This window comes from Balaenoptera musculus, chromosome 3, assembly GCF_009873245.2.
Source record: "Balaenoptera musculus isolate JJ_BM4_2016_0621 chromosome 3, mBalMus1.pri.v3, whole genome shotgun sequence".
In the NCBI taxonomy this organism is placed as follows: domain Eukaryota; kingdom Metazoa; phylum Chordata; class Mammalia; order Artiodactyla; family Balaenopteridae; genus Balaenoptera; species Balaenoptera musculus.
Genome location: NC_045787.1, coordinates 153474675 through 153499691, shown reverse-complemented (window position 1 = coordinate 153499691; position 25017 = coordinate 153474675). Strand labels below are relative to the sequence as shown.

The 25017-nt window shown below is 39.6% G+C and overlaps 1 protein-coding gene across 9 annotated transcripts in view; it reads right to left on the bottom strand.

The window, feature by feature from the left end:
- Window positions 1-25017, bottom strand: part of SNAP47 (synaptosome associated protein 47) — a 157653-nt gene that overhangs the window by 126530 nt on the left and 6106 nt on the right. For all 9 annotated transcript variants that reach the window (XR_005019222.1, XR_005019223.1, XR_005019224.1 and 6 more), the window contains exon 2: window positions 20058-20601. Coding sequence is in view for 6 of the 9 variants with exons in the window: in XM_036846053.1 (XP_036701948.1) it covers window positions 20058-20557 (500 nt within the window). In the remaining 3 variants the exon portion in view is untranslated. The remainder of the gene's footprint in view (window positions 1-20057; window positions 20602-25017) is intronic.

The window sequence follows — 25017 nt, the reverse complement described above, 5'->3', positions numbered from 1 at the left end:
CACACCATACAGAAAAATAGACTCAAAATGGATTAAAGAGTTAAATTTAAGACCTGAAACCATAAAACTCCTATAAGAAAACATAGGCAGTACGCCCTTTGACATCAGTCTTAGCAATATTTTTTGGATATGTCTCCACAGGCAAGGGAAACATAAGCAAAAATAAGACACTTGCAAACAATATACATGTACAGGGTTACTATCTAAAATATACAAAGACCTCATACAACTCAACATCAAAAAAAACTAAACAAACCAATTAAAAAAATGGGCAGAGGACCTGAACAGGCATTTTTTCCAAAGAAGACATACAAATGGCCAACATACACATGAAAAGATGCTCAATATCACTAATTATCAGGGAAATGCAAATCAAAATTACAATGAGATATCACTTCACATCTGTCAGTTGGCTGTTATCAAAAAGACAACAAATAAGAAATGCTGGCAAAGAAATGGATAAAGGGGAACTCTGGAGCACTGTTGGTGGGAATGTAAATTGGTACAGCTACAGAAAACTATGGAAAACATTATGGACATTCCTCAAAAAATTAAAACTAGAACTACCATGCGTTCCAGCAATTCCACTCCTGGGTATTTTTCTGAGGAAAACAAAAACACTAATTCAAAAAGATATATGCACCTCTATTTTCAATGAAGCATTAATCACAATAGCCAAACTACAGAAGCAACCTAAGTGCCCATTGACAGATGAATGCATAAAGAATATGTAGTATATATATACAATGGAAACCATAAAAAAAGATTGAAATCTTGCCATTTGCAACAACATGGATGGACTTGAAGGGTACTATGCAATGTGAAATAAGTCAGAGAAAGACAAATACTGTATGATTTCTCTTATATGTGGAATCTAAAACAAAACAAATGAACAAACATAACAAATCAGAAACAGAGTCAAAGATACAGAGAACAATCAGGTGGTTGCCAGAAGGGAGAGGAGGATGAGTAAAACAGGTGAGGAAGATTAAAAGGTACAAAGTTCCAGGCACAAAATAAATTAGCCAAAGGGATGAAATTCAGCATGGGGAATATAGTCAATAATAATGTAATATCTTTGAATGGTGACAAATAGTAACTAGACTTATCGTGGTGATTGTTTTGTAATGTACAGAAATTTCACAACACTTATGTTGTGCACCTAAAACTAATATAGTGCTGTAGGTAAATTACACTTCAAAAAACAAAGAAACAAACTAATAAAAAAGGAGCTCAGTTTTGTGGTTACTGAAGGTGGAGACTGGGGGAAGGGGAAATTGGATGAAGCTAGTCAAAAGGTACAAACTTCCAATAATAAGATTAAGTACTAGGGATGTAATGTATACAACATGATTAATTTAATTAACACTGATGTATGTTATATATGAAAGTTGATAAGAGAGTAAATCCTGAAAGTTCTTATCCCAAGGAAAAAAAAATTTTTCTGTTCTATTTTGTATCTATCGGAGACAATGGATGTTCACTAAAGTTACTGTGGTAATCATTTCATAATGTATGTAAGTCAAATCATTATACTGGACCTCAATCTTACACAGTATGGTAGGGCAGTTATATCTCAATAAAACGGGAAGAAAAAAAAAGGGTATAACAAGTCTCAATAAATTTCAAGTATTGAAATTATATAGAGCATATCCTTTGTCCTCAAAGAAATGAAACTAGAAATCAATAACAAAAAGTTAACTAGAAAATCCTCAAATATTTGAAAACTAAACACAATTCTAAAATAAAGGAAATTAGAAAATATTTGAAGTGAATGAAACTAAAAACATGATACACAAAAAAACAGGGGGATGAAAATAGAGCAGTCATAAGAGGGAAATTCATATCTCTCAATGCATATATTTGAAAACTTCTTAGGAAGGTTTAAAATCAGTGATCTAAGTCTCTACCTCAAAAAGTTACAGATTATACCCAGAGTAAGTAGAAGAAAGGAAAAGTAGGAATCAAGAAATGGGGGCTTCCCTGGTGGCACAGTGGTTAAGAATCTGCCTGCCAAGGCAGGGGACACGGGTTTGAACCCTGGTCTGGGAAGATCCCACATGCTGCGGAGCAACTAAGCCCACGTGCATCACAACTACTGAGCCTGCGCTCTGGAGCCCATGAGCCACAACTATTGAGCCCATGTGCCACAATTACTGAAGCCCACGCACCTAGAGCCCGTGCTCCGCAACAAGACAAGCCACCACAATGAGAAGCCCACACACCGCAATGAAGAGTAGCTCCCGTTTGCTGCAACTAGAGAAAGCCTGCGTGCAGCAACAAAGACCCAATGCAGCCAAAAATAAATAAATAAATAAATTTATGTTTTAAAAAATCAATGAAATGGAAAACAGAAAAAATGCAAAATATTAACAAAGCCAGAAGTTGGTTCTTTGAAGTAATTTTAAAATTAAACCCCTAGCAAGAAATAATAAAGAAAAAAATAAAGAAAATGGAAATTACCAATATCAGGAATAAAAAAAGGGGCATCACCACAGATCATTTAGCTTTTGAAAGGTTTATGGGGAATTTTATACTCAACTCTATACCAATAAATTGGACAACTTACATAAAATAGACAAAACACTTGAAAAACCCAAAATTTCAAAACTGAGGCAAGAAATAATTTAATAATAAGAATAGCCTCACAAGGAAACTGAATCTGTAATTTAAAATCTTGCCATAGAGAGAACTGTGGTCCAAGTGGCTTCACTGATGAATTCTGCCTAATATATAGAGAGGAAATCATCATAACTGTATACCAACTCTTTCAAAGAATAGAACAAGAGTGAATGTTTTGCCCATTTAGTTCACAAGACCAATATAACTCCTATACCTAAACCTGATGAGGACATTACAAGGAAATACATACATAACAATATCCTTCAGTAATGTAGATATAGAGTTCCGTGAAAATATTAAGTCAAATCTAATAATATATAAAAAAGAATATATCATCATGATTAAGTGATATTAATCCTAGGAAACTGAAGTTGGTTTAACATTTGAAAATTAATCAACGCAACTTATTTCATTGGTAGAAAAACAAAAGGAAAACTGTATGATCATCACAAAAGATGCAAAAAAAGATTCTGACGAAATTCAGTACTCATTCATGTTAAAACCCAGCAAGCTAGAAGGAAATTTCTTCAATCTGATAAAGGACATCTATAAAAGCATACATGTATGTATGTATAAAAAACGTACATGTAACAGTATGCTTCATGTTGAAAGAGTCAATGTCTTCTGTCTAAGATCAGAAACAAAGTTAAAAAAATGGGCAGACTTCTAAAGTATCTGAATTTTGAAAGTATTCCCCAAATCTACACAGAGATCCAATGGCAAAGGGTAGAGCCTTGTCAGCACAAGGCACTTAAACATAACCTCTGACTAATCAATGGCTGACCACTAAGCTATGCTGATGCAGGGATAACCACCAGGAACCAAGCCATGTTTAAAAATTAAAACATAAAAAAAACAAAAATAAAAAAGCTGCACATGACAGTGGAAACACACTCCACAGAATTAGTTCAGGCAAGTTACTAAAATGAGTAAACAAATAAAAACAACCACCAACACCACCATCCTGTGGCAAGGAGGGAGATCAGAATCCAGAGTTGCAACAATGTATTATTTAAAATGCCAAGTTTTCTACAAAGAAGTATGAGATATGCAAGGAAACAGAAAAATGTGACTCATACACAGGAGTAGAAAAAAAGTCAACAGAATCCATTTCTGAGAGCACTCATATACTGGACTTAAGAGGTAAAGATGTCAAAGAAGTAATTATAAATGTTCAAGAGTTAAAGAAAACCATGTTAAAAAGAGTAAACAAACGTATGGTGACAATGGTTCATCAGAGACTATTAAATCATAGTGAAATTATATAAAAAAGAACCAAATGGAATTTCTCAAATTAAAACAATAGTAAGATACATCTTAGTTAAACCACTGAAAGCCAAAGACAGAGAGAAAACTGTGAAAGCAGCAACAGAAAAATGATTTATCATGAATAAGGGAATCATAATAATATTAATGGTTGACCTCTATCATAAACAATGAGCACCAGAAGGTAGTGGGATGACAAAAGCCAAGTTCTGAGAGAAATAAAACTGTCAGTAGAGAATTCTACACCAGCAAAACTATCAGGGAAAATACATTACCAAATACATAAATGCTGAGAAACTTCACTGCTAGCAAGCCTGTTTCCTGAAAAAAAGACTAAAGGATGTTCCTTGGGCTGAAAAGAAATGACACCCCCAGAAGGAAACTCAAATCCACACAAAGAAACAAAAAGCACTGGTAATGAAATCATGCAGGTAATTAGAGAATGTAAGTATTTTATTTACTTTTCCTAACTGATTTAAAAGATAATTGCATAAAATAATAATTTTAAATTATACTGAGGCTTATAACATATAAAGATATAATATATATGACAAATAATGGCATAAAAGGGGGTTAGGAGTGTGACAACAGATGGTAACTCAAGTCCACAGGTAGAAATGATGTGTACTGAAAGCAGTATTTGGATTAGAATAAAATATTCTATATTTTTCTTTCTTCTCTTAATTTCTTTAAAATATACAAGACTGTACAAAGTAATAATTATAGTACTGTTTCATTGGGTTTAAAATATATATAGATGTACTATATATGACAATGGCACAAAGGTGGGGGAGGGAATGAAGCTATAATGGAGTACATTAAATTGGTATTAATCTGAAATAGATCATAAGATGTATATTGTAATATCTAACATAACAATTAAGAAAATAATTTTTAAAATACTAATGAAATAATTTAAATAGTACACTAGAAAAAAATCTAATGCACACACAGAGGTGGTAAAGGAGAAACAGGAAGAAAAAAAGCTACAGACATATAGAAAACACATAGCAAAGTCACAGAAGTAAATCCAACCATACCAATAATTAGAATAAATGTAAATGAATAACACTGTAATCAAAAGGCAGAAGTTGTCACTCTGGATTAAAAAAAAAAGATCAGACTATATGTTGTTTATAAGTGACACATTTTAAATTCAAAGATATAGATTGAAAGTAAAAAGAGAAAAGATACACCACAAAAACAGTGATCATAAAGGAGGTGTAGAGTTATACTATTGATATTAGACAAAATAACAATTTTTAAAAAATTAATACAGATGAAGAGAGTCATTTTATAATGATAAAAGGGTCAATTCATTATGAAGAAACAACAATTATGAATATATACACACCTAACAATAGAATCACAAAATACATGATGAAAAAATTGACAGAATTGAAGGAGAAATAGACAATTCAACAATAATAGTTGTAGACGTCAATGCTCTACTCTCAAAATGGACTGAAAAAACCATCAAAGATACAGAACACTTGAACATTATCAACCAATTCCATCTAACTGGTATCTAAATAATGCTTCATCCAACAACACTGGGATGTACACTCTTCTCAAGTATAAATGGAACATTCTCCCACATAGATGCTATGCTAGACCATGGGTCAGAAAACTTTTTTACAAAGGGCCAAACAATAAATATTTTAGGCTTTGAGGACCAACTGCCTCTGTTACAAATATTCAACTCTTCCATTAGACCAGGAAAACAACCACAAATGAATGGGCATGGCTGTGTCCCAATAAAACTTCATTTGTAAAAATAGGAGGTGGGATGAATTTAGTCCATAGGCTGTCATTTGCCAGCTCCTTACTAAGTCATAAAACAGGTCTCAATAAATTTAAAAATATTTAAATAACGCAAAGTATCGTTGTTCCCTGACCATGATGGAATGAAACAGAAATCAACAGAACAGAATTTCAGAAGACCACAAATATTTGGAAATTAACCCACTTCCAAATAACCAATAGGTTAAAGAAAGAATCCTGAGGACAATTAGAAAATGGTCTGAGCTACATAAAAATAAAAATACTGCATACCAAAATTTATGGGATGCAGCTAAAGCAGTAATTAGAGGGAAATTTATAACCATAAAACCTGTATTACAAAAGAAGATCTCAAATCAAAAACATAAGCTTTCACATTAAGAAACAAGAAAACAGAAGAGCAAATTAAAGAGGGGAGGAAATCAATGAAATGGAAAAGAGAAATATAAAAGAAAAATCATTGAAACCAAAAGTTAATTATTAGAAAATATCAACAAAATTGACAAACTTTTCAGTTGGACCAACCAAGAAGAAAGAACACAAAAATTACTAAAATCGGGACTTCCCTGGTGGTCCAGTAGGTAAGACTCCACGCTCCCAGTGCAGGGGCCCCAGGTTCGACCCCTGGGGAACTAGATCCCACATGCATGCCACAACTAAGAGTTCACATGCCACAACTAAGAAGCCCTCATGTGGCAACTAAAAGATCCCGCACGCCACAATGAAGATCCTGCGTGCTACAACTAAGACCCAGCACAGCCAAAATAAATAAATAAATAAATAATCTTTTAAAAAATTACTAAAATTGGGAATGAAAGCAGAACATTAATACAGACCTTACATAAATGAAAAGGATTATAAAGGAAGCCACAAGCAACTTTACGCTACATTAGACAATTTAGATAACATTTAAAAATTCCTAGAACAACACAAACTACTAAACTGACTCAAGAAGAAAAGGAAAATCTGAATATACCTATTCAAGTAAAGAAATGAACTGGTAATTATATTCCACACACAAAAAAAACTCAGGCCCAGTTGGCATCAGTGGTAAATTCTATTAAGATTTAAAGAAGAAATAATACCAATCCTTCACAAATTTCTCCAGAAACTACAGATGAGGGACAGTATTACCCAAACCAAGTTAGATAAACACATCACAAGAAAGAGAACTACAGACCAATAAACCTCATGACTACAGACACAAAATCCCCAACAAAGTTACCAAACCAAACCCAAAAGGTCTATGTACCATGACCAAGTGTGACTTATCACAAGAACAAAAATATCTGAAATGTTTAGTATCTGAAAATCAATTAATGTACTACACTGTATTAACAGAATCAAGGACAAAAACCACATGACCATCTCAATAGATGGTGCAAATGCATTTGATAACACCCAATATTCATTCTTAATAAAAACACTAAATGAACCAGATATAGAAGGGAACTTCCTCAATCTGATATCAGAAACCTACAGGCAACATCAAACTTAACAGTGAAAGACTGAATGCTTTCTCCCCTAACACTGGGAGCAAGTAAAGGATGTCTGCACTCACCACTTCCAGCCAACACTGTATTACAACTTCTAGATAGTACAATTAGGTAAGAAATAGAAATAAAAGGCATCCAGATTAGAAGCAAAAAAGTAAAACAATCTTTATTCACAGAAGACGTGATTCTGCAGGTGGAAAATCCTACAGATCCACACAGAAGCCACTAGGACTAATAAACAAATTCAGAAAGTTGGCTGGATACAAGACAAGATAAGTTGAAGGCCTTCCAATTCGAGGACTAGATAGAGTAGATACGCTTCTCCCTGTTCTCCCCACTAAATACAGCTTAAAACCCTGGATATTATATATGAAACACACATAAGATTATGGAGAGTGGAGAGAAAAAGTCAGGCTGGCTAGGTCTCAGGACTTCAGAAACTTTGAGGAAGTGAGTTCTCTTTTTATTAACTATATTCTGAACTGAGTCCTGAGGAAGCCAGAAACCTGGATAAACAGACAATAAATAAATAAATAAATAAAAGAAAGCCTGCTCTCCCTACCCTATAGAAAAGGGGAAGCTGTCAAGACAGAGAACTTTCAGTCAATAACATCTCTACTCCAGCCAAACCCCCCAGAAAGAAGTGCAGCCCACTCCCACCCTCATCAGCAAACACATGAGGAGCCTAGACATGGACCCTCTCCTACCTGCACTGAGGAGTACTTCTTCCTAACTGGGGTAGTGTCAGAGAAGGCCACGTGAGCAGCCAGCAGTAATGAGGGAAACCTTACAGGTCAACATAGGCCAGGAGGGGGTAACAAGACAGCCCTCATTCTCCCAATCAGGGTGGTATTAGCAGAGGCCTGTGGGGAAACCTGAAATTCCACTCCCAGTCAGTAGCAACAGGTGTCCTTTTCCATCCCAAGGCATAAACTAGGGCCAAGAGGAGAATCTGGACACTCATCCCCACATGGCAGTAAGAAGAATCAGCTTCTTACTCCCCAGGGCAATGTGTCAAAGGAAGACCTGCTAAAACAGAAGATAATGTCCAGAGTCCCATAAGATAATACCCTATGCAATACAGAAAGAGAATAGATAGATTAGTGGTGACCTGGGCTAGAGTGAGAACAGAGAGTGACAGCAAATGGGCTTGAGGCAACTTTTGGGGGTGATGGAAATGTCCTAAAATTGAACTATAGTGATGTTTGTCCAACTCTGTAAATTTACTAAAAATCATTGTTCATATAAAATGAGTGAATTTTGTGGTATGTAAATTAGAAAGCTGTTCTAAAATATCTACACAGACACATTGGAGTAAAAAAACATCAGAACATCTAAAATAGGGGGAAAAAAACATTAGCCAGAAAGAAACAGTAAATTCTCTTTAGCAATAATATATGCAAAGAGGACAATGGAAAAACATTTTCAAAATGTTGAGCTAAATTTGGCTCAATTGTGAAGAGCCAAATTATCATTCAGAGTGTCAGTAAAATAAAGGCATTTTCCAACATATAAAGACTGAGACAGTACTACTTACTCACAGACCCCAGTGAAAACAGAATCAGACCAATTATTTCACCAAGTAGATTCCAGCAAACTGTGATCAAATCTGCGTTACTAACATGTCCTCGTTTCATTTAAAGAGACATGTGTGAACCTGTGTGCTTAACTGAACAGAACAGGCTGCCTTTTGGATTTGAACTCCACCTTATGCTGATATAGCAGGAACCAAATTTTACTCTTGTACTGGGCAAAGGCAGATGACTGACCACATGACTGCTGTGGCCACATTTCCAAGATAAAATCTGGACACTCCAACAATAGATTTCCTAGTATCCTATGCAAAGTGCTTAGAAACCCAATGAAACGTAAATTGTAATTATATCTTCCAATCACAATTCTTGACAAACAACTGAGGTAATGGTTCTAAGACACCAAATAAATTCTTTTGTTTATTTTAGCTGTGCCTCTTTTCTCGGTTGACATACATAATACCAAAAAGTAGGAAGTGTCTAATCCAGAATTTTAATATATGTAAATAAACTTTGTTTTCTAAAAATTCACTATGTAGTCCTTATTTTACCACAGAATGTGAGGAAGTGGTAAAGATCTGATTAAAGAATTGCATGGCTGTTGAATGAGCATTAAGGAACCAGGGCTCTTAACTCCCTCCCAAAAGGCAGCTGCAAATAAAGCCTCTGGATGCCAACCTCACTGACAAGACTTGCTCCAGTCACTCTGACGTTCTGCGCCACCCCTTGCTTCTGCTCTGTAATGTGGATTTTACCTGGAATTTGTCTGCAGACCATTCACCCAACAGAGTTATATTTAAAGTGTAAAAAATGGTCACAGGAACTGTCCAGGAACCCATGATATTATATAATTTAAGGTTTACAATCCTAGACATTACTCCTTGCTAAATTATTGGATTAAAAATGTCACAACATGCTCAAAGATGGAACAGTTTAAAGTTCAATAAGATACTAACTGCAACGGACTGAAACTCAAATATTTGTAAATCCAGGGATTCAAAAGGATATTAAAAATAATAATTGAACATCTTTTGAGGATGATAAAGAACAAAGTCATTACCTTGAAAACTGCTAAATACAGAAAAACAGCAAACCTCCATGAAATTTGCCCCAGAATGAAATGGTACATGAAGGGCAGCATCTATTCATAAAAGCCATATAGTTAGTGGCAGCAGGGAAGATGGTGGAATAGGAAGCTGCAGGAATCTGTCCCTCCAGCAAAATGAAGGAACTGGCAGAACTGTCTGAAGCAACTATTTTGGAACTCTGGGTCAAGGAGAACATCTGCAGCATCCAGCAGTGAGTTTGATGGAGAGACCACTATAATTTCAATCAACTTCTGCTTTCAAGCAGTAGCAGCTACCAACCCCCATCCCACAAATCCATAGCTGGCAGCTGTGGGACAGCCGCAAGTATTCTTAGTATGGCCTGTTGGAGCCAGGGTGGGCAATAAAGACCTTTCCTCCAAAAACTGGGATTGTGAGTCTGATTGGGGCTTTTGATTGCTGAGAGGCTGGCAGAGAGTTTTCTACCACCATAAGCTGAAGTGGCTTCCCAGCCAGGAGGGAATTGAGAGAAACAAAACCTATTTACTTTTTCCTTCTTCGGAACTTCAGTGACCACACGTAACAAGGAATACACGTTTTGCAAAAATAATTTGGAAAAGTCACAAAAAGTCAGTTCCAACCCTCAGCAAGCAAAACCCAGCAACCCCTGAGGCATAGAGAATTCGATTTCCAGAGTATTATCAGTCAGCTTGGGCTGCCACAGACTGGGTAGCTTAAGCAACAAATATTTATTTCTTACAGTTCTGGAAGCTGAAAAGTCCAAGATCAGGGTGTCAACAGATTTGGTTTTTAGTGAGCGCTCTCTCCCTGGCTTGCAGACAGTCACTTTCTCTCCAGTCTCTTCCTCTTCTACAAGGACACTAATCCCATCATGGGGGCTCCACCCTCATGACCTCATCCAAACTTAATTACCTTCCAAAGGCCCCACCTCCTAACATCATCACATTGGGGGTTTGGACTTAATACACGAATTTCAGGGACACATACATTCGGTCCATAACAGAGTTAGCAAAACATAATCTTCAGAATGTGTAGTTCTAAAAAGAAAATTACAAGACATACAAAGAAAGAGGAAAATATGGCTATTCACAGAAAATAAAGAAAATTCGACAGAAATCATCTTTGAGGAAGCCCTGACATTTGAATTATTAGTCAAAGATATTATACCAACTGTCTTAAATATGTTCAATGAGCTAAAGGAAACTATGGAGAAAGAACTGAAATAAATCAGAAGAATAATGTCTGAACAAAATAAGAATCTCAATAAAAAGATAGAAATTATGAAAAGAAACCAAACAAATTCTAGAGCTGAAAAGTACAATACTGAAATGAAAAACTCACTAGAAGGAGTCAACAGCAGATCTGAGCAGGGAGAATGAAGGATCAGCAAATTTGAAGGTTATACATTTGAAATTATCCAGTCTGAGGGGAAGAAAGAAAAAAAGAAGGAAGAAAAATGAACAGAATCTGAAGGACTTATGGGACACCATCAAGCAGATCAACACATGTATTACAGGTATTCCAGATGGACAAAAGAGAAAGAGGCAGAAAATATATTTGAAGAAACACTGATTGAAAACTTCCCAAATCTGATGAGTGACATGAACGGACACATCCAAGAAGCTCAACAAACTCCAAGGAGGATAAAAAAGAGACATATTAAAATCAAATTGCTGAAACTCAAAAACAAAATTTTGAAAGCAGCAAGAGTGACTTGCCATATGCAAAGAATTCACAAGAAAAGTAGTCCACTGTAATCAACCAGCCACCAAGTAGCTGGCTGAACACCCTAGAGAATGGTGCCATATTGGAGACTCAGTGTTGGATCTCTGCTGCTATCAGACTGGACACACAGCAGTGGCAATAGCCAAGGTGGCCTCAATGAGTAGAAATTCATGTTGCTGAGCCCAAGCATAACCTCCATCCCTGTCATCATGTCCACTTTGTTCATGGGCCCATTGGCGATAACAGGATGGACTGGGGGAACAGGCTGACCGGTATCTAGAGAATGGGTCTTCCTATCCATTTGGTTTTTATAATTCTCTTCTGCTGAGGAGGTGCTCTGGTGAGCATTCACATGGGACATATCTTCACCTTTTTGCCCATTCAGAGAGATCTATCCATATAATTCTACCCCAGACCTCTTCATCATGAAGTTTCCAATCATGTTTCTTCCAGTCCCTGAACCTCCAGCCAAACCACTTGGCCACAGCCAATCAGTACACAATTCAGTCCCTGGCCATTCCTCCTTCCAAGCAATTGTTGACCAGAGTACTGCTCATCGGCCACTAATCCCAGAGGAGGACTCCAAACATGTCTCCCCACAGCGCCCTGGCATTGGAGTCACCACGAAACACAGCACAGTTAAGCACTGGATGGAGTAACGCCTTACTGAGCTTTACTCATATAGAGAAGAAACAGAGCAAGATCAGCTCCAATAATGGGCATAGGTCCCTCATGGCCAGCAGGTCCCTCCAGCAGTTAATGGAGGGCAACTGGCCCACGCACACCCCTCAGTACCACAGCGGAAGGACCCCTCCCCTACCCCCATGGAGTCTGAAAAACTGAAAGCTGGGGGTGTGCTTGAGGGCCACTGATGTACAGGCTTAAGCAGAACAAAAGAAGCACTGGTGGAGACTGTAAAAGGGAAAGCTATTCCCCCACAAGGTAATAAGCCTGGCATAGGCTGTGTGGGCTCTTTATCTCTTGGTAATAAAGTATTCCAGCCCCAAGGCCCATTCTTAAGAGGCCAAGTAGGGATAAAAAAGACTGCATGCACACGACTGCGTTTCCCAACACAAATGAACAACCAGGTGCACTGCTTGCAGTTCTGCCCACTGGGAGGATCTCCCTTCACCACTGTCCTTCAGGATGTCCCAGAGAGGAGCTGTCATGCCACTACTGTCCACTTCTGGGTAGTGCCTACATATTTCTCAAACTCCTCTGTGAACCAGGCCCCAGTGTTTCCTCCTCAGTCAACTGATTGTAGGGCACTCCCCAAGTAAGGAATGCATCGTAGATGCAGGGTAGGAGAGAGAAGGCAGTGTAGCAGGAGTGGGGGCGGCCATGGCATTCGGGCCAATTCCTCAGGCACCTTAACCTGTGCCTTCAGGGCCTACTTGAGCCCAATCTTTTGTATCCCACTTCCATTTGATGATGGGGTGTTGCTAAGTATGCCCAACTTTGTGGCTTGGTGGGTCAGATAACATCCACTTCATGATGGGCAGCCGAGCTCATATAGCAGCTTGGTGGCCTGTGGTTAAGTGTTCAGTCTCTACTAAGGCCTAGTAGCAGGCCAAGAACTGTTTCTCAAAAGGAAAGTAGTTATCTGCAGAGGATAGCAGGGCTTTGCTCCAAAATCCTAAGGGTGAGCACTGAGATTCCCTATAGAGGTCTGCAAAAGGCTCCAAAGAGCACCCCTATCTGCCACTGACCCATCATACACCACTGGATCATATGGCCCAAGTGGCAGAGCAGCTCTGTGGCAATCTGTCCCTGTTTCAGAGCCTTCTCTTGCTCTAGGCCCTACTCAAAACCGGCAGCTTTCAAGTCACTTGGTAAATGTGCCAGAGTAACGCACCCAAATGAGGACTATGTTGCTTCCGAAACACTAAGAAGCATTGTGCCTCCTTTCTGGTTGTAGGAAGAGCCAGATGCAACAACTTAACCTTCACCATAGAAGAGATACTTCAATGAGCCATACACCACTGGACTTCTAAAAATTTCACTGAAGTAGAAGGCCCTTGAATTTCTGTCAGATTTCCCATCCTCTGATATGCAAATGTCTTATGAGTCTAGAGTAGTTGCTACTTCTTACTCAGTCCAATCAGCATTAATAGCATGCTATCTTGTGGAAGAGAAAGGCATCAAGATCTTTGTGAACTAAATTATGACATAGGGCTGAAAAGTTGGTATACCCTTGAAGTAGGACAGTGAAGGTATATTGCTGACCTTGTCAGCTGACAGAAACTGCTTCTGGTGGTCTTTACTAACAGGAATGGAAAAAAAGCATTTACCAGATCAGGTGCTGCATACCAGGTACCAGAGGATGTGTTAATTTGCTCAAGCAGTAAAACTATACCTGGAGTAGCAACTGGAATTATAGTACTACCTGGTTAAGTTTAAGATAATCCACTGTCCTGACAGATCCATCTTTTTTCTGCACAAATAGGTGAGCTGAATGGAGATGGGGCAGGACTCACTATCCACGCATCCTTCAAGTCCTTGAAGGTGGTACTAATCTCTATAATCCCTCCAGGAATGCAAAATTGCTTTTGGTATACTATTTTTCTAGGTAGAAGCAGTTCTAGTGACTTTTACTTGGTCTTTCCCACCAGAATCTCTCTCATTCCAGAGGTCAGGGAACCAGTGTGTGGATTCTGCCAGTTACTGAGTATGTCTATTCCTATTATATACTCCAGAACTAGAAAAAATTACCATAGGATGGGTTCAGGGGCCATCTCACTGTGAGATGAACCTGAGCTAAAACTCTACTGATCACTTGACCTCCATAAGCCCCTAGGTGAGCCACAGTGATGTTTTGGGTCTCCCAGAATCAGTGTCAGTTTGGAGCCAGTGTCCAGTAGTCCCTGAAAAATCTGATTTCCTTTTCCCCAATGCATGGTCACCCTGGTAAAATGCCATATGTCTCTCTGGGGAAGGCTGGGAGAAAGATTAACAGTACAAAATTTGGTAGCATACTGGGGTCCTTCCACAAGGGGACCCACCTTCCCTGTCACTCAAGGGGTTCTGGGTGTGTAAACCGGTTCAAATCTAGAAATCAATTAAGGAGCCGTGACTTTTTTTTTTTTTTTAAATTCAGGTTAGATGCTTGTTCACATGACCTAAAACTCTTCTGCTTAACAGATCAAGTAAGAATTGAGCAGACTGCCCAACTATTTCTCTTCTAGGGGCACATGACCAACTAGCCAATGCCAGAGGTCTCTGGGAGTCAGACTATTCTGATTGCTGCTTTGACTCTGCTGTCCATTATGGTAACCAACCCCAACTGTCTTTGGTGATTAAGTGCTACCACTTAGCCCTGCCACCCCAGGATCCAATTATCCCTGCTGCATTTAAGGATCCCAGCTCAGTGGCAGCCACTTCTCACTGTAATTTCTGGCCTACAGAGAAGAGCAACCACACAGCTCAAGGATGCTGGGGCTCCCCTTAAAAATTTATTTCTCACAGTCACGGTAAAAAGTGTGTCTTCTTGGACCCTGCCAGGATGGGTGAAGAGATCTCACGTAATAAATCTATTCTACCATTCCAATCTTCCTCAGTCTTGGATCCTTCCTCTGGAGTATACCAAGGCAGTTCTGACATTTCAAACTCCATTTAGTGTAGGCCACTTTTTAGTCCACATCTCAGCCAACCAACCAAACTGTTAGAGCCTTTCTAACTCCTCGAGCCATGGTAACAAATCCAGGATCTCTGCTTAGTGGGTCCATTTCAGTAAAGTCAGCCCCATCCAACTTCATATTCCTCTCACCATCACCCCACACACAAGATATCCATTCTCACACATACCCTCCGGATTTCTGTCTGTATAAACTGGAAAAATCATGCAGTTCTTTCAGAGTGCAGTGCATCTCTTCATGGGCCACACTTTATGCCTCATCTTCTGGGATGTGCTGAGACTTAACTCTAACAATATACCTGGAAGCAAAGGGGGGGGGGTGGGTCTTGAAGGAAATCTGCACCGTCTTGCAAAGCAATTATCTCGGGGGAAGCCACTACAGCTTCCTCAGGCAAAGTGTGGTTAATTGCCTCAGATAGGGGAGGAAGGGCTGCTTCTACTGGCAAAGAAGACTCATCAGAATTTAGGGGTTCTGTTTTCTCAGTTTCATCAGGATCTTCCCATATGTCTACATTCCAATTTTCAGGATCCCATTTCTCCCCTATCAATACCCTCAGTTTAACAGCAGACACCATGCAAAGTTGGGATTTCAATTTACATTGTAATTTAGTCACTCACAGGATGACACACACCGGATCTGATTTTCAAAGATCTCAGTGCTGCAGCTACGGGAGCTAAGGTTTTCTTTCAAGGCAGATATAGAAATGTTCAGGTCATTATGGGGCACTCTGAACCCATCCTTTCCTTTCCACACTTTGTCCAGTAGAGTTAGAGCAGCCAGCCAATCTCATTACTCATTAGTCTGACAAAAATGTTATTAGGTATCAAATACATGGTCACTCAGAGCCTTTTTAAAATATTTGATTACGAGTATCCCATGATGATTATTTTACATATCACCATTGCCACATCATCAGTGCCTTCTATACCACTTGAAATAAGAGTTATTAGTCGCTTTAAATCGAAATTAAATCAGATTAGAGATTCCAAAAACCGTAGAATTCAGAAAACTCACCCTTCACTCTCAGTACAGAAAGAGAAAGAAAGAGGGAGGGGGACAGGGAGATAGAAAGGGAGACAGAGAGGGAAGGAGGGACAGAGGGACAGAGGGACAGAGAGAGAGAGAGAGAAGAGACCACATTTTGTGAAGACTACTGAAAACACTATAACTGCATAAATCTAGGACTGTCATGGGAAGAGAGACCAGATATTCTCAGACCACAGAGCACTGCTCTCAAACACTGTGACCACAGCCCTTTTCAGCAGAACCAAAAATTTCACAGTCCACCCAGGCCTTCCCATACAAGACATAACATACTAAGACAAGGCTATCCATAACAACCCAAGAGATAAGAGAATAGGGCATCCATGAAACAATAATAGGCTGCTATTCAAAAGGAACATTGGAAAACAAAAAAATAAGTCTTGGAAATTAAAAACATGATAACAGAAATAGAAGGTAGGAAGATAAAATTCAAGAAATAAAAGCAGAACAAAAGGTTGAGGAGAAAGAAAACTGAAGTTCAGTTCAGGAAGTCAGATAACAAAAAAAGGGGGAGTTCCAAAAGGAACACATTTTAAAAACTGAGGGGGGAAAATTATCAAAGAAATAATACAGGAAATTTTCCCAGCTCTGATGGACAAATTAGAGAGCTCACTGAGGGCCTACCACAATCGACTTCAAAGGGCCCACACCAAAGAGCATCATGAACCACAAGACCACTCCAGGAACACCAGTCAGCTGCTCTCTGGATAACTCACCACAGAACTACACAGTATGGTGCCCTGCATGCACCCTTCCTGTACAGGTTTTCGTATTTTAACTCTATGTTTTTCCTATAGTATTATTTGGCATATTAAAAAAACACCTTATAAATGGTATCCTGCTGTACACATCTCTTTGCAATTTGCTTTGTTTTTTTAATACTGCTTTGGGATTTATTCAAGCTGATACGTATAGATCTAACATATAACAGTTACCATGAAAGAATTAGTCTATTTTGTGACTAAAACATAGCTTAGATACCCAATCCCCCTTGAGAAGCAACTGATTGCAATTGCTTGCTACCGTCCACAATCCTTTAATGAAAGTTCATGTCCACACACACTGTGCACAAGTGCCAATGTTTCCCTAAGATACACATCTGAAAGAGCAAGGTCACAGTCATGGGGTCTGTGCACCTCTGGCTTCACTAGGTATTGACAACTGCTCTCTTAAGTGGCTGAACCATTTCATATTATTGACAAAAACATTAGAGTGCTTATCACCCCACATCTTAACCAACAGCTGGTGTTACCCAACTAATACACGTGTTGGTTTAATGTACCTTTCCCTAATTACAAGGGATGCTGAACTCCCTTTTCATTGGTCTTTTGGGATTTCTATTTGTGAGACACTGTCGCAGAGACAACTAATGATCCCTAGTATCCATTTTCCTGTTCTTCCTTCCATAATGGAATACCTGAGTAATCTCTCACAACTACCCCGCTTCTTTGTTCCTAGGTGTAACTATGAGATTAAGTCCTACCAGTAAGATATGAGCAGAAGTAATATGTGCAACTTTGGGGTCACCTTCTTAAAGACAAGGTTCCCTGGCCTCCCTCTTTGTTCCCCCTTCCCATTGGCTGCAAATGAGTGATACCAGCAACTTTTGATGTAGTGATGGTGCCATGTGATATGACAGGAGACCTTCTAGACAACATGCAGCTAGAGGTGAAGGCCTAAAGCAGAGCTTTCTATCTGCCTGGGATAACTACCTTCCTTTGGACCATTATATGGAGGTCTAGCTTATTTCAATCACAATATTTTTGGATCTCTGTTATAGTAGCTTCTTAGCCTAAACTCCAGTCAACGGCCTTTACTAACTTTTCTGCTGAATTGCCTTTTTCTCATTTTGCCTTTAACTAGCTGGGTATTAATCCTTTGTTGGGATATGGGTAGGTATCACAAATACTTTCTCCCAGCCTCAGGTTCATCCTTTCACTTTGTTGTTTGTCAAAAGAACATTTACAAACCACCCAATTGTTCTCCAAAAGGATTATACCAATTGTCATTCCTAATAAGCAGTGTATGAAAATGCTTATTCACTATCCTCAGTTGGTATTGTGTATTCTTACTTCTAATTGTTACTAATTTGATCATTGAAACCAAGATTTCCATTATTTTAGTGTGCATTTCTTTGATTTCCAGTGCAAATGAACATTCTTCTAAATCTCCAGTCTCTATGTCCTGTTATGTATTGAAGATATTTAATAGGTGTCTCAATTTCCTACAGGAATGTTGTGTTAGTCTGCGAGGGCTGACTGCTATAACAAACAACTCCCGAAATCTTAAGGGCCTAGCCCCAACAGAGGATTATTTCTTGTTCACACTGTAGTCCAATTGAGGGCTGGGGTCAGGGTTCTGTTCTGGGAAGCCATTTGAGGTCCTAAACTCTGTCTAACTAATGCTTCTGTCCTAAGGCCTTCAAGTCCTGGAGGATTCCAGCAGGTAAAGGGGAAAACAGTACTAGAGATTGGGTAGGAGGGCTTTTAGAGACTAGGCCTGCAAGTGACCTACATCACTTCTGCCACAACTCAGTCATATAAACCCCAAACTGCAAGGGAGGATGGAAGAATGTCTAGCCATGTTCCCATGAGGAAAACTCACAAAGGTCTGGTGATCTTACGTCTCAACCACCATAAGCACCCCCTCTAAGAATAAGATGCAGGGCCCTGTTCCCTGTAGCTCTAGCACGATGCCCTTTACCACACAGTGCTTAGAAATAGCAACAGGTGGTAACTGCAGAGTGGGGTCACTCAGAGGCAAGGGGTCTCACAAACAGCAGCCATGCAGCCCTGGTCTGAGAGACGGGGGAGCCCACACTCAGGGCCCATCACTGAGAGGCTGCCACCTCATCCTGAGCTCTCAGGCAACCATTCCAGACATGGGGGAGAGGTTATTCCTACTACTAGACTCTAAGATCCCTGACTTACTTTATATGTCTTATAGTCAGTGCAGCGCTTCTCAAAGTGTGGTCTTTGAGACCCTCCAAAGGAGTCTGGGAGGTCAAAGTCACCTCATACAATACTACAACACTATTTGGCTATTTGGCTTTTTACTCTCATTCTCTCATGAGTGTAGAGTGGAGTTCCCAGATACCATGTGACTTGTGATATCACAGCAGACTGACTGCAGAAGCAGGCATGAGAATCCAGCTGTTTTCTGCTAAGCTTTACTTTAAAGAGAGGTACAAAAATCTCAAACAGTGCCACTCTTCTCACTACACATTTTGCTTTATAAAAGTTATTTTTCATTAAAAAAAATGTTATTTACATTACTAGGTCATGGATTTATCATTGTACTTTTTAAATAAATAATTATTTAATTTCTTAGTTTTAAAAAAATATGATGCATAGCGGTATATATAACCCACATCAACAAAAGCTCTTTGGGTCCTCAGTTTTTAAGGTGGGTGGGGTGGTCCCCAAGACTGAAGGTTTGAGAGTGGCTAATGCAGTGGCTAAGATGGCAGCTTCTGAAGCCAAAATGCTTTGGCTCAAACCTTGCTGCTCTACAGCTATGGAAAAGAAATTAAGATAAACTACGCTAACAAACTTAGTGTGTGTGATCTTGAACAAATTACCCGGCCTCTCAGCCTCAGTTTCCCCATGGGTAAAATGAAGAACAACACACTCTTCTTGGCTTGTCTGCTGATTCAGTGAGGTAATCCCCCTTCAACACTTAAAACTGTCCTTGGCACATACTGCACACTTAGCGAACGCTGGCCCTCATTACTTGCACGCCCACAGCAGTCAGCCCAGTGTAACTGTCCACAACAGGGGCACAGCTTGTGTTTTCAGAAGGCTGAATGTGTAATAAATACAGGATGATGGAAAAGATACCATACCACAGCCATCCAAAGGTCAGGTTAGGATTACAGTGTTTGTTTACCTGTCAGCCACATCCAGGTCAGATTCCATCTTGTCCAGGCCTCTCGAGATACTGTCAAGCTGCTCGCCCTGATGGTGGAGGACTCTGGCTGTGTCTTCCAAACGCTTCTGGGTACAGGCCATCAGACCAGTCAACTCCTTCCCCTTGGTCATGGGGGAGGATGATTCCTCAACAGCAGCTCCTGACTGGGACAACAGCAACTCTCTCCAGAAATGCTCGATGATGCTGAAAACGACATTTCGACTAGGCTGCAAGGAACTGAACCAGTGCTTGTTGTGGTCCTTTTCCAGGATGGTAATAGAACGGAAGATAAAATGAGAAGCTTCTTTCTTGATCTCAATTATACTAGAAAGGGGAAAGTTGACAAGAATTTCTCTAGTTTTATCAGTCATAAATTTTAGTGAGAGAGAAGTTAATGAAAGTTTTCCAGGGACCCATTGCTTCTCAAGTTCTAAATAATAGGAGCATGGCCAGGTGTGGATGCAGATGTCTCTGCTCATCTGGTTCCTAGGTCAGTTGTACCACGGCCAAGGTCACTCTGCCTCTGAAGGAGAGGGGGACAAATTAGTGGATAGATGAGCCTAAAATAGGACATCACATTTGGACGAGAGACACTAGGACACTGACAGCAACGGTATGGTCTGGATTCCAAGCACACTGGAGACTCCAGCACATGGCCAGGTCCCCACCTAGCAAGGACTCTCACACCACCTGTGATAGGCAGGATAAAGACCTTGCCCTAATCAGCAGAGAGGTAAGGGCTGGGGCCAGACTTGTGCTTGATCCAAAGCATCAAGGTCCCCAGGGGCTCTTCACCCACCACAGCACCCCCACTGGGACCAGGGTCCACAGCTGATGTGACCGAAAGAAGAAAATCACTGGAAACGACCACCCAAGGATTCTTCATAGGAACACCATCAGCTGTGATTACCCCTATCAACTACACACTCTACAAGTTTCCAAACTAACATTCTCCTTTTGAAATTTTTATAAATTTACTTAGTTTCATATAGAAAATAATCCTACAGACAACCTTTTCCATTCTTGTAATCCCAACTAATTTTACAGGGTTCTACATGATTATATAATTATATGTATATATTTTATATATAGTTTTATATAGTTATACATAACAAAGGTGTACTATTCTTATCTACCATTTGCACTTATCAATGCTTTTTTTTTTGGACGTGCTGTACGGCTTGTGTGATCTTAGTTCCCCGACCAGGGACTGAACCCAGGCCCTCAGCAGTGAGAGCGCGGAGTCCTAACCACTGGACTGCCAGGGAATTCCCTATCGATGCATTTTAAAAAGTCATGAATGACAGATTTGAAACAACCCTTGTAGAACACTTAGTCCAATCTTCTCATTGTACAGATAAACAATATAAGGCCAAGAAAAGATGAGGACTTTGTACAAGGTCAAACCACAAGTTCATGATATTAACATGGCTAGAACTAGGCAGGGTAATGCCTAGTCCAATGCTCTTCCAATTAGAGGTCTACCTGTAATGTGGTATTTCTTCTTTCCTTTCTCTTCCTTCTCTCCTTCTTTCTTTCCTTCCTTCCCTCCTTCTTTCCCTCCTCGTTCTCTCTCTCTTGCATGCACGCACACGCGTGCGTGCACACACACACACACATGAGTTTAATTATGACATGATTTCACTTATAAAAATAGGAGAAGACATATTATCTCTAAAAATATTGAAATGTGTGGACTTTCACAGAATGGGTACAGGGATTCTCTGCATTTGGTTAACAAGTTTTAAGCCCCCACCATGCCATGCTGGGCTGCAAGTACAAAAGAAACAACGACACAGTCCTTGGCTCATGGAGCTTAGAGTCCACTGGAATTCTATAAACTTCCTCATTGAGTTATATTCTAAAGACTCAGACTCTTCAATGTAATTACTGTACTAGATGCCACATCAAGCAGCACAAGCCTGGAGAGCAAAAAACAAAAAGGAAGTACCTGCACCTGAAGAACCTGCATTGAATTGAGATTCCTAATTATAAAGAAACAAAGTGGTTTGAGATTAGGCAATGTATCATTAAATATGAAGTATGTTAATGCAAACAAAACCCCAAAGCTCACAGGGTTGTAGGCATGATAAGGAATGTAAGGAAGTCTTAAGTGGACTATAGTGGCAGTCTAATTGGTCTCCTGCCCTTGGTACTCCAAAATACCCCCCCACTGCCACTGCAATCTTCTTTCCAGAGTAAGAGAGGCCCCATCCAGCCCTCGGCCTCTCCCACCCTCTCTCCCTTGTGGGGCTGTATGGAACTTACACACACTTACTGTACCTGTTAAATGGTAGGATGACCACCTGTTATTTGACTGCAAGCTCTCAAAGGGCAATGACCATATTTTATTCATAATCCTAACTCAGGAAATACTTTGTGACTGAATGAATGGAACAGACACTCGTGGTTTATGGTATCTGTCCATCTGTGACCCTCAGCATAGCTGAGGTCAATGCTCAGGCTGGTCTCATCCTACTGCTTAATGAAATACTGTACATACAAGGTATGGACATTATGGAGGCAATTCTTCATGGTGCTTCTCCACATTTTATGTCAAAAACTAACATAAAATTTTATGTACCAAAAACTGTCCCAGAGTATCTTCCTTATAACTGTGGACAGTGTCTCCCTCCTGGTTGAAAGAAGATCTGTTTCCTGACCAGGATAATAGGTCAGTGTCCCCGTGGAGGCAAGTGCTGGGCAGATTTGCTAGCAGTCCCCTCATAAGCTGTGACACAAACCCATGGTATATGCAGCATCCACCTGGGCCCTCAGAATGCAGGGGGCAAGGGGAACAGATGCACACATGAATCCTGCTGTGCCACGCATAACAGGCCCTTTCTCTCCGACAGAGGGCCTCCTCTCTTCTGCCACATCTACAAAACTATGACAGGCTCACTCTTCAACCCGCAATAAAGTCTCAGACCCTTCACAATCCCCAACAGTGATGTGCAACACAAAGATCATTCTACTTTGGGTATGGGTTCTTCATATGAGAATCTCTATTAAGCTAAATATTTAGGAAGCAAACTCTACAAATCAACTCTATCAATTCATAACACCCTAGGATGTTTCTATTTGACTTATGGGAATTAAAACTTTCCCCAAACTTTAATTCATTTTAAAAATAAGTATGAAAAGTTCAGAAACAGGAGTCAGAATGGTGGTTATAACTGGGGAGAAAGGAGGCCTTGACTCTGTGGTGCTGGTAATGTTCTATTTCTTGCCCTGGGTGTATTAATTTTGTGATAATTCAAGATTTGTGCATTTTCTGTTCTCATGATTTGTTCACTTTTCTTCATTAATACTTCAATGAAGGATTTACTAAATATTTAGTAATAATATAAAATTTTATTAAAAATTAATAATAAATGTACATATGAAAGATATACCAAAACTAAATTTCAGCTGGGCATTACAATTTCAAAAACATCTGAAATCACTGCCTTAGGTAGCAGCACAGCTGGAAGACTACAGCACAAACCTTTCATACGGACAATGGCAGGTATTCCCACTCATTTGTGTGTGACCCCTGGCTACTCAGCCCCGCTACCTCCACTTCCTGATCTGTCAATGGGATAATAATTGTACCTATCCCACACTGCAGCTGTAAGGCTTAACTGAACTGATAACGTGAAAGGTGCTTAGAAGAGTACTTGGTACCTAATATATGCTACAGGTGTTATTATAATCATTGTGAATACTACAAAGTATCTACAGAACTAACTCAGCTCATCTATTAGGAATGTGAAGAGTCTACTCTTGATTCCATTTCTTTAACGACTGCTAAAACATCACCATACCCAGAATCTGTCATTTGGTCTCATTAGTTTTCACCACCTGATCAGAGTTGGCTATAGACAGCACCTGGCCACAAAAACAAACATGACAGTGAAAAAGAGGAGAAAAAAAGAAGGAAGAATATGCCTAGTGTACACAAAACTAAAGTGCCAAACAACTTGATTCCATTATAAGAGAAATAAATTTAACTCCTATGTTAATCAGATTGAAGTACTTCCCAAGTACACTCTAGAACTTCTCTTAATCACAGTAGCAAGGACTGACCCAAACTTCCCAGATATGCATATGTGCCAATCAACCCGTTACTCAGTACTACAAATCAGTCCAGTTTACCAGCTCTGCTAATTACTAATACCTGAAATTAGGACAAACCTAAAAGAAAGCTGCCATATTAAGCATGAGAATTTTGTCATCACAACAAAATGATGTCAGGGCTGGAGCGACCACAGAGATCATCTCCAACTCACTTCATTCAACAAATGAATGAGCACAACTCTATCATGGCAGAAGCTCTAAAAGTCCACTGATAGCTTGGCTAATACTCTTTCAGGAGCATTAGCATCTTCAAGTGTTTTCTCTGAGTGTCAATTCTGAAAAAGTAATAGCCTTAGGACCTACATATTTAAGGACATACAATACAGTGCAGGGACCAGAGGGTACAGGGGTAAGGAGACAGAACATATACAGTTAAAGATAAGCAACAATAAGACTGCAGATCCTTGCACTGAATTGCAAAAACAGTAAGTGGTAAAGAACATTCTAGAAGAGACTACTGCAGATTAAGACTATAAGGAAGGCAAACCTCCTACTTGAAGAATGTAGCAGGGCTGGAGCAGGAAGAAGCAGAGACTTTCCACTCTCAGGTCTGGTGCCACCTTCTTGTGCGTCAGTAGGAATGACCATTCTGAGTCACAGAGGAGCCTGAGGCTTATGGGGTCAGAAACTTCCCCAAGGAGACACAAACCCAAGAATCCATCTTCTTAAGGCAACATGATGATGAATGCCAGACCAAGCGGAATCTCAACACTACAAACAAACAATCTCATACTCCCAACTCAGCAGGGCTCTGTAAAGGATCCAGGAAACCCATGCTCTTATGTCACTGGAAAGCTAATGAAGATCTCAGGTGTTTAAA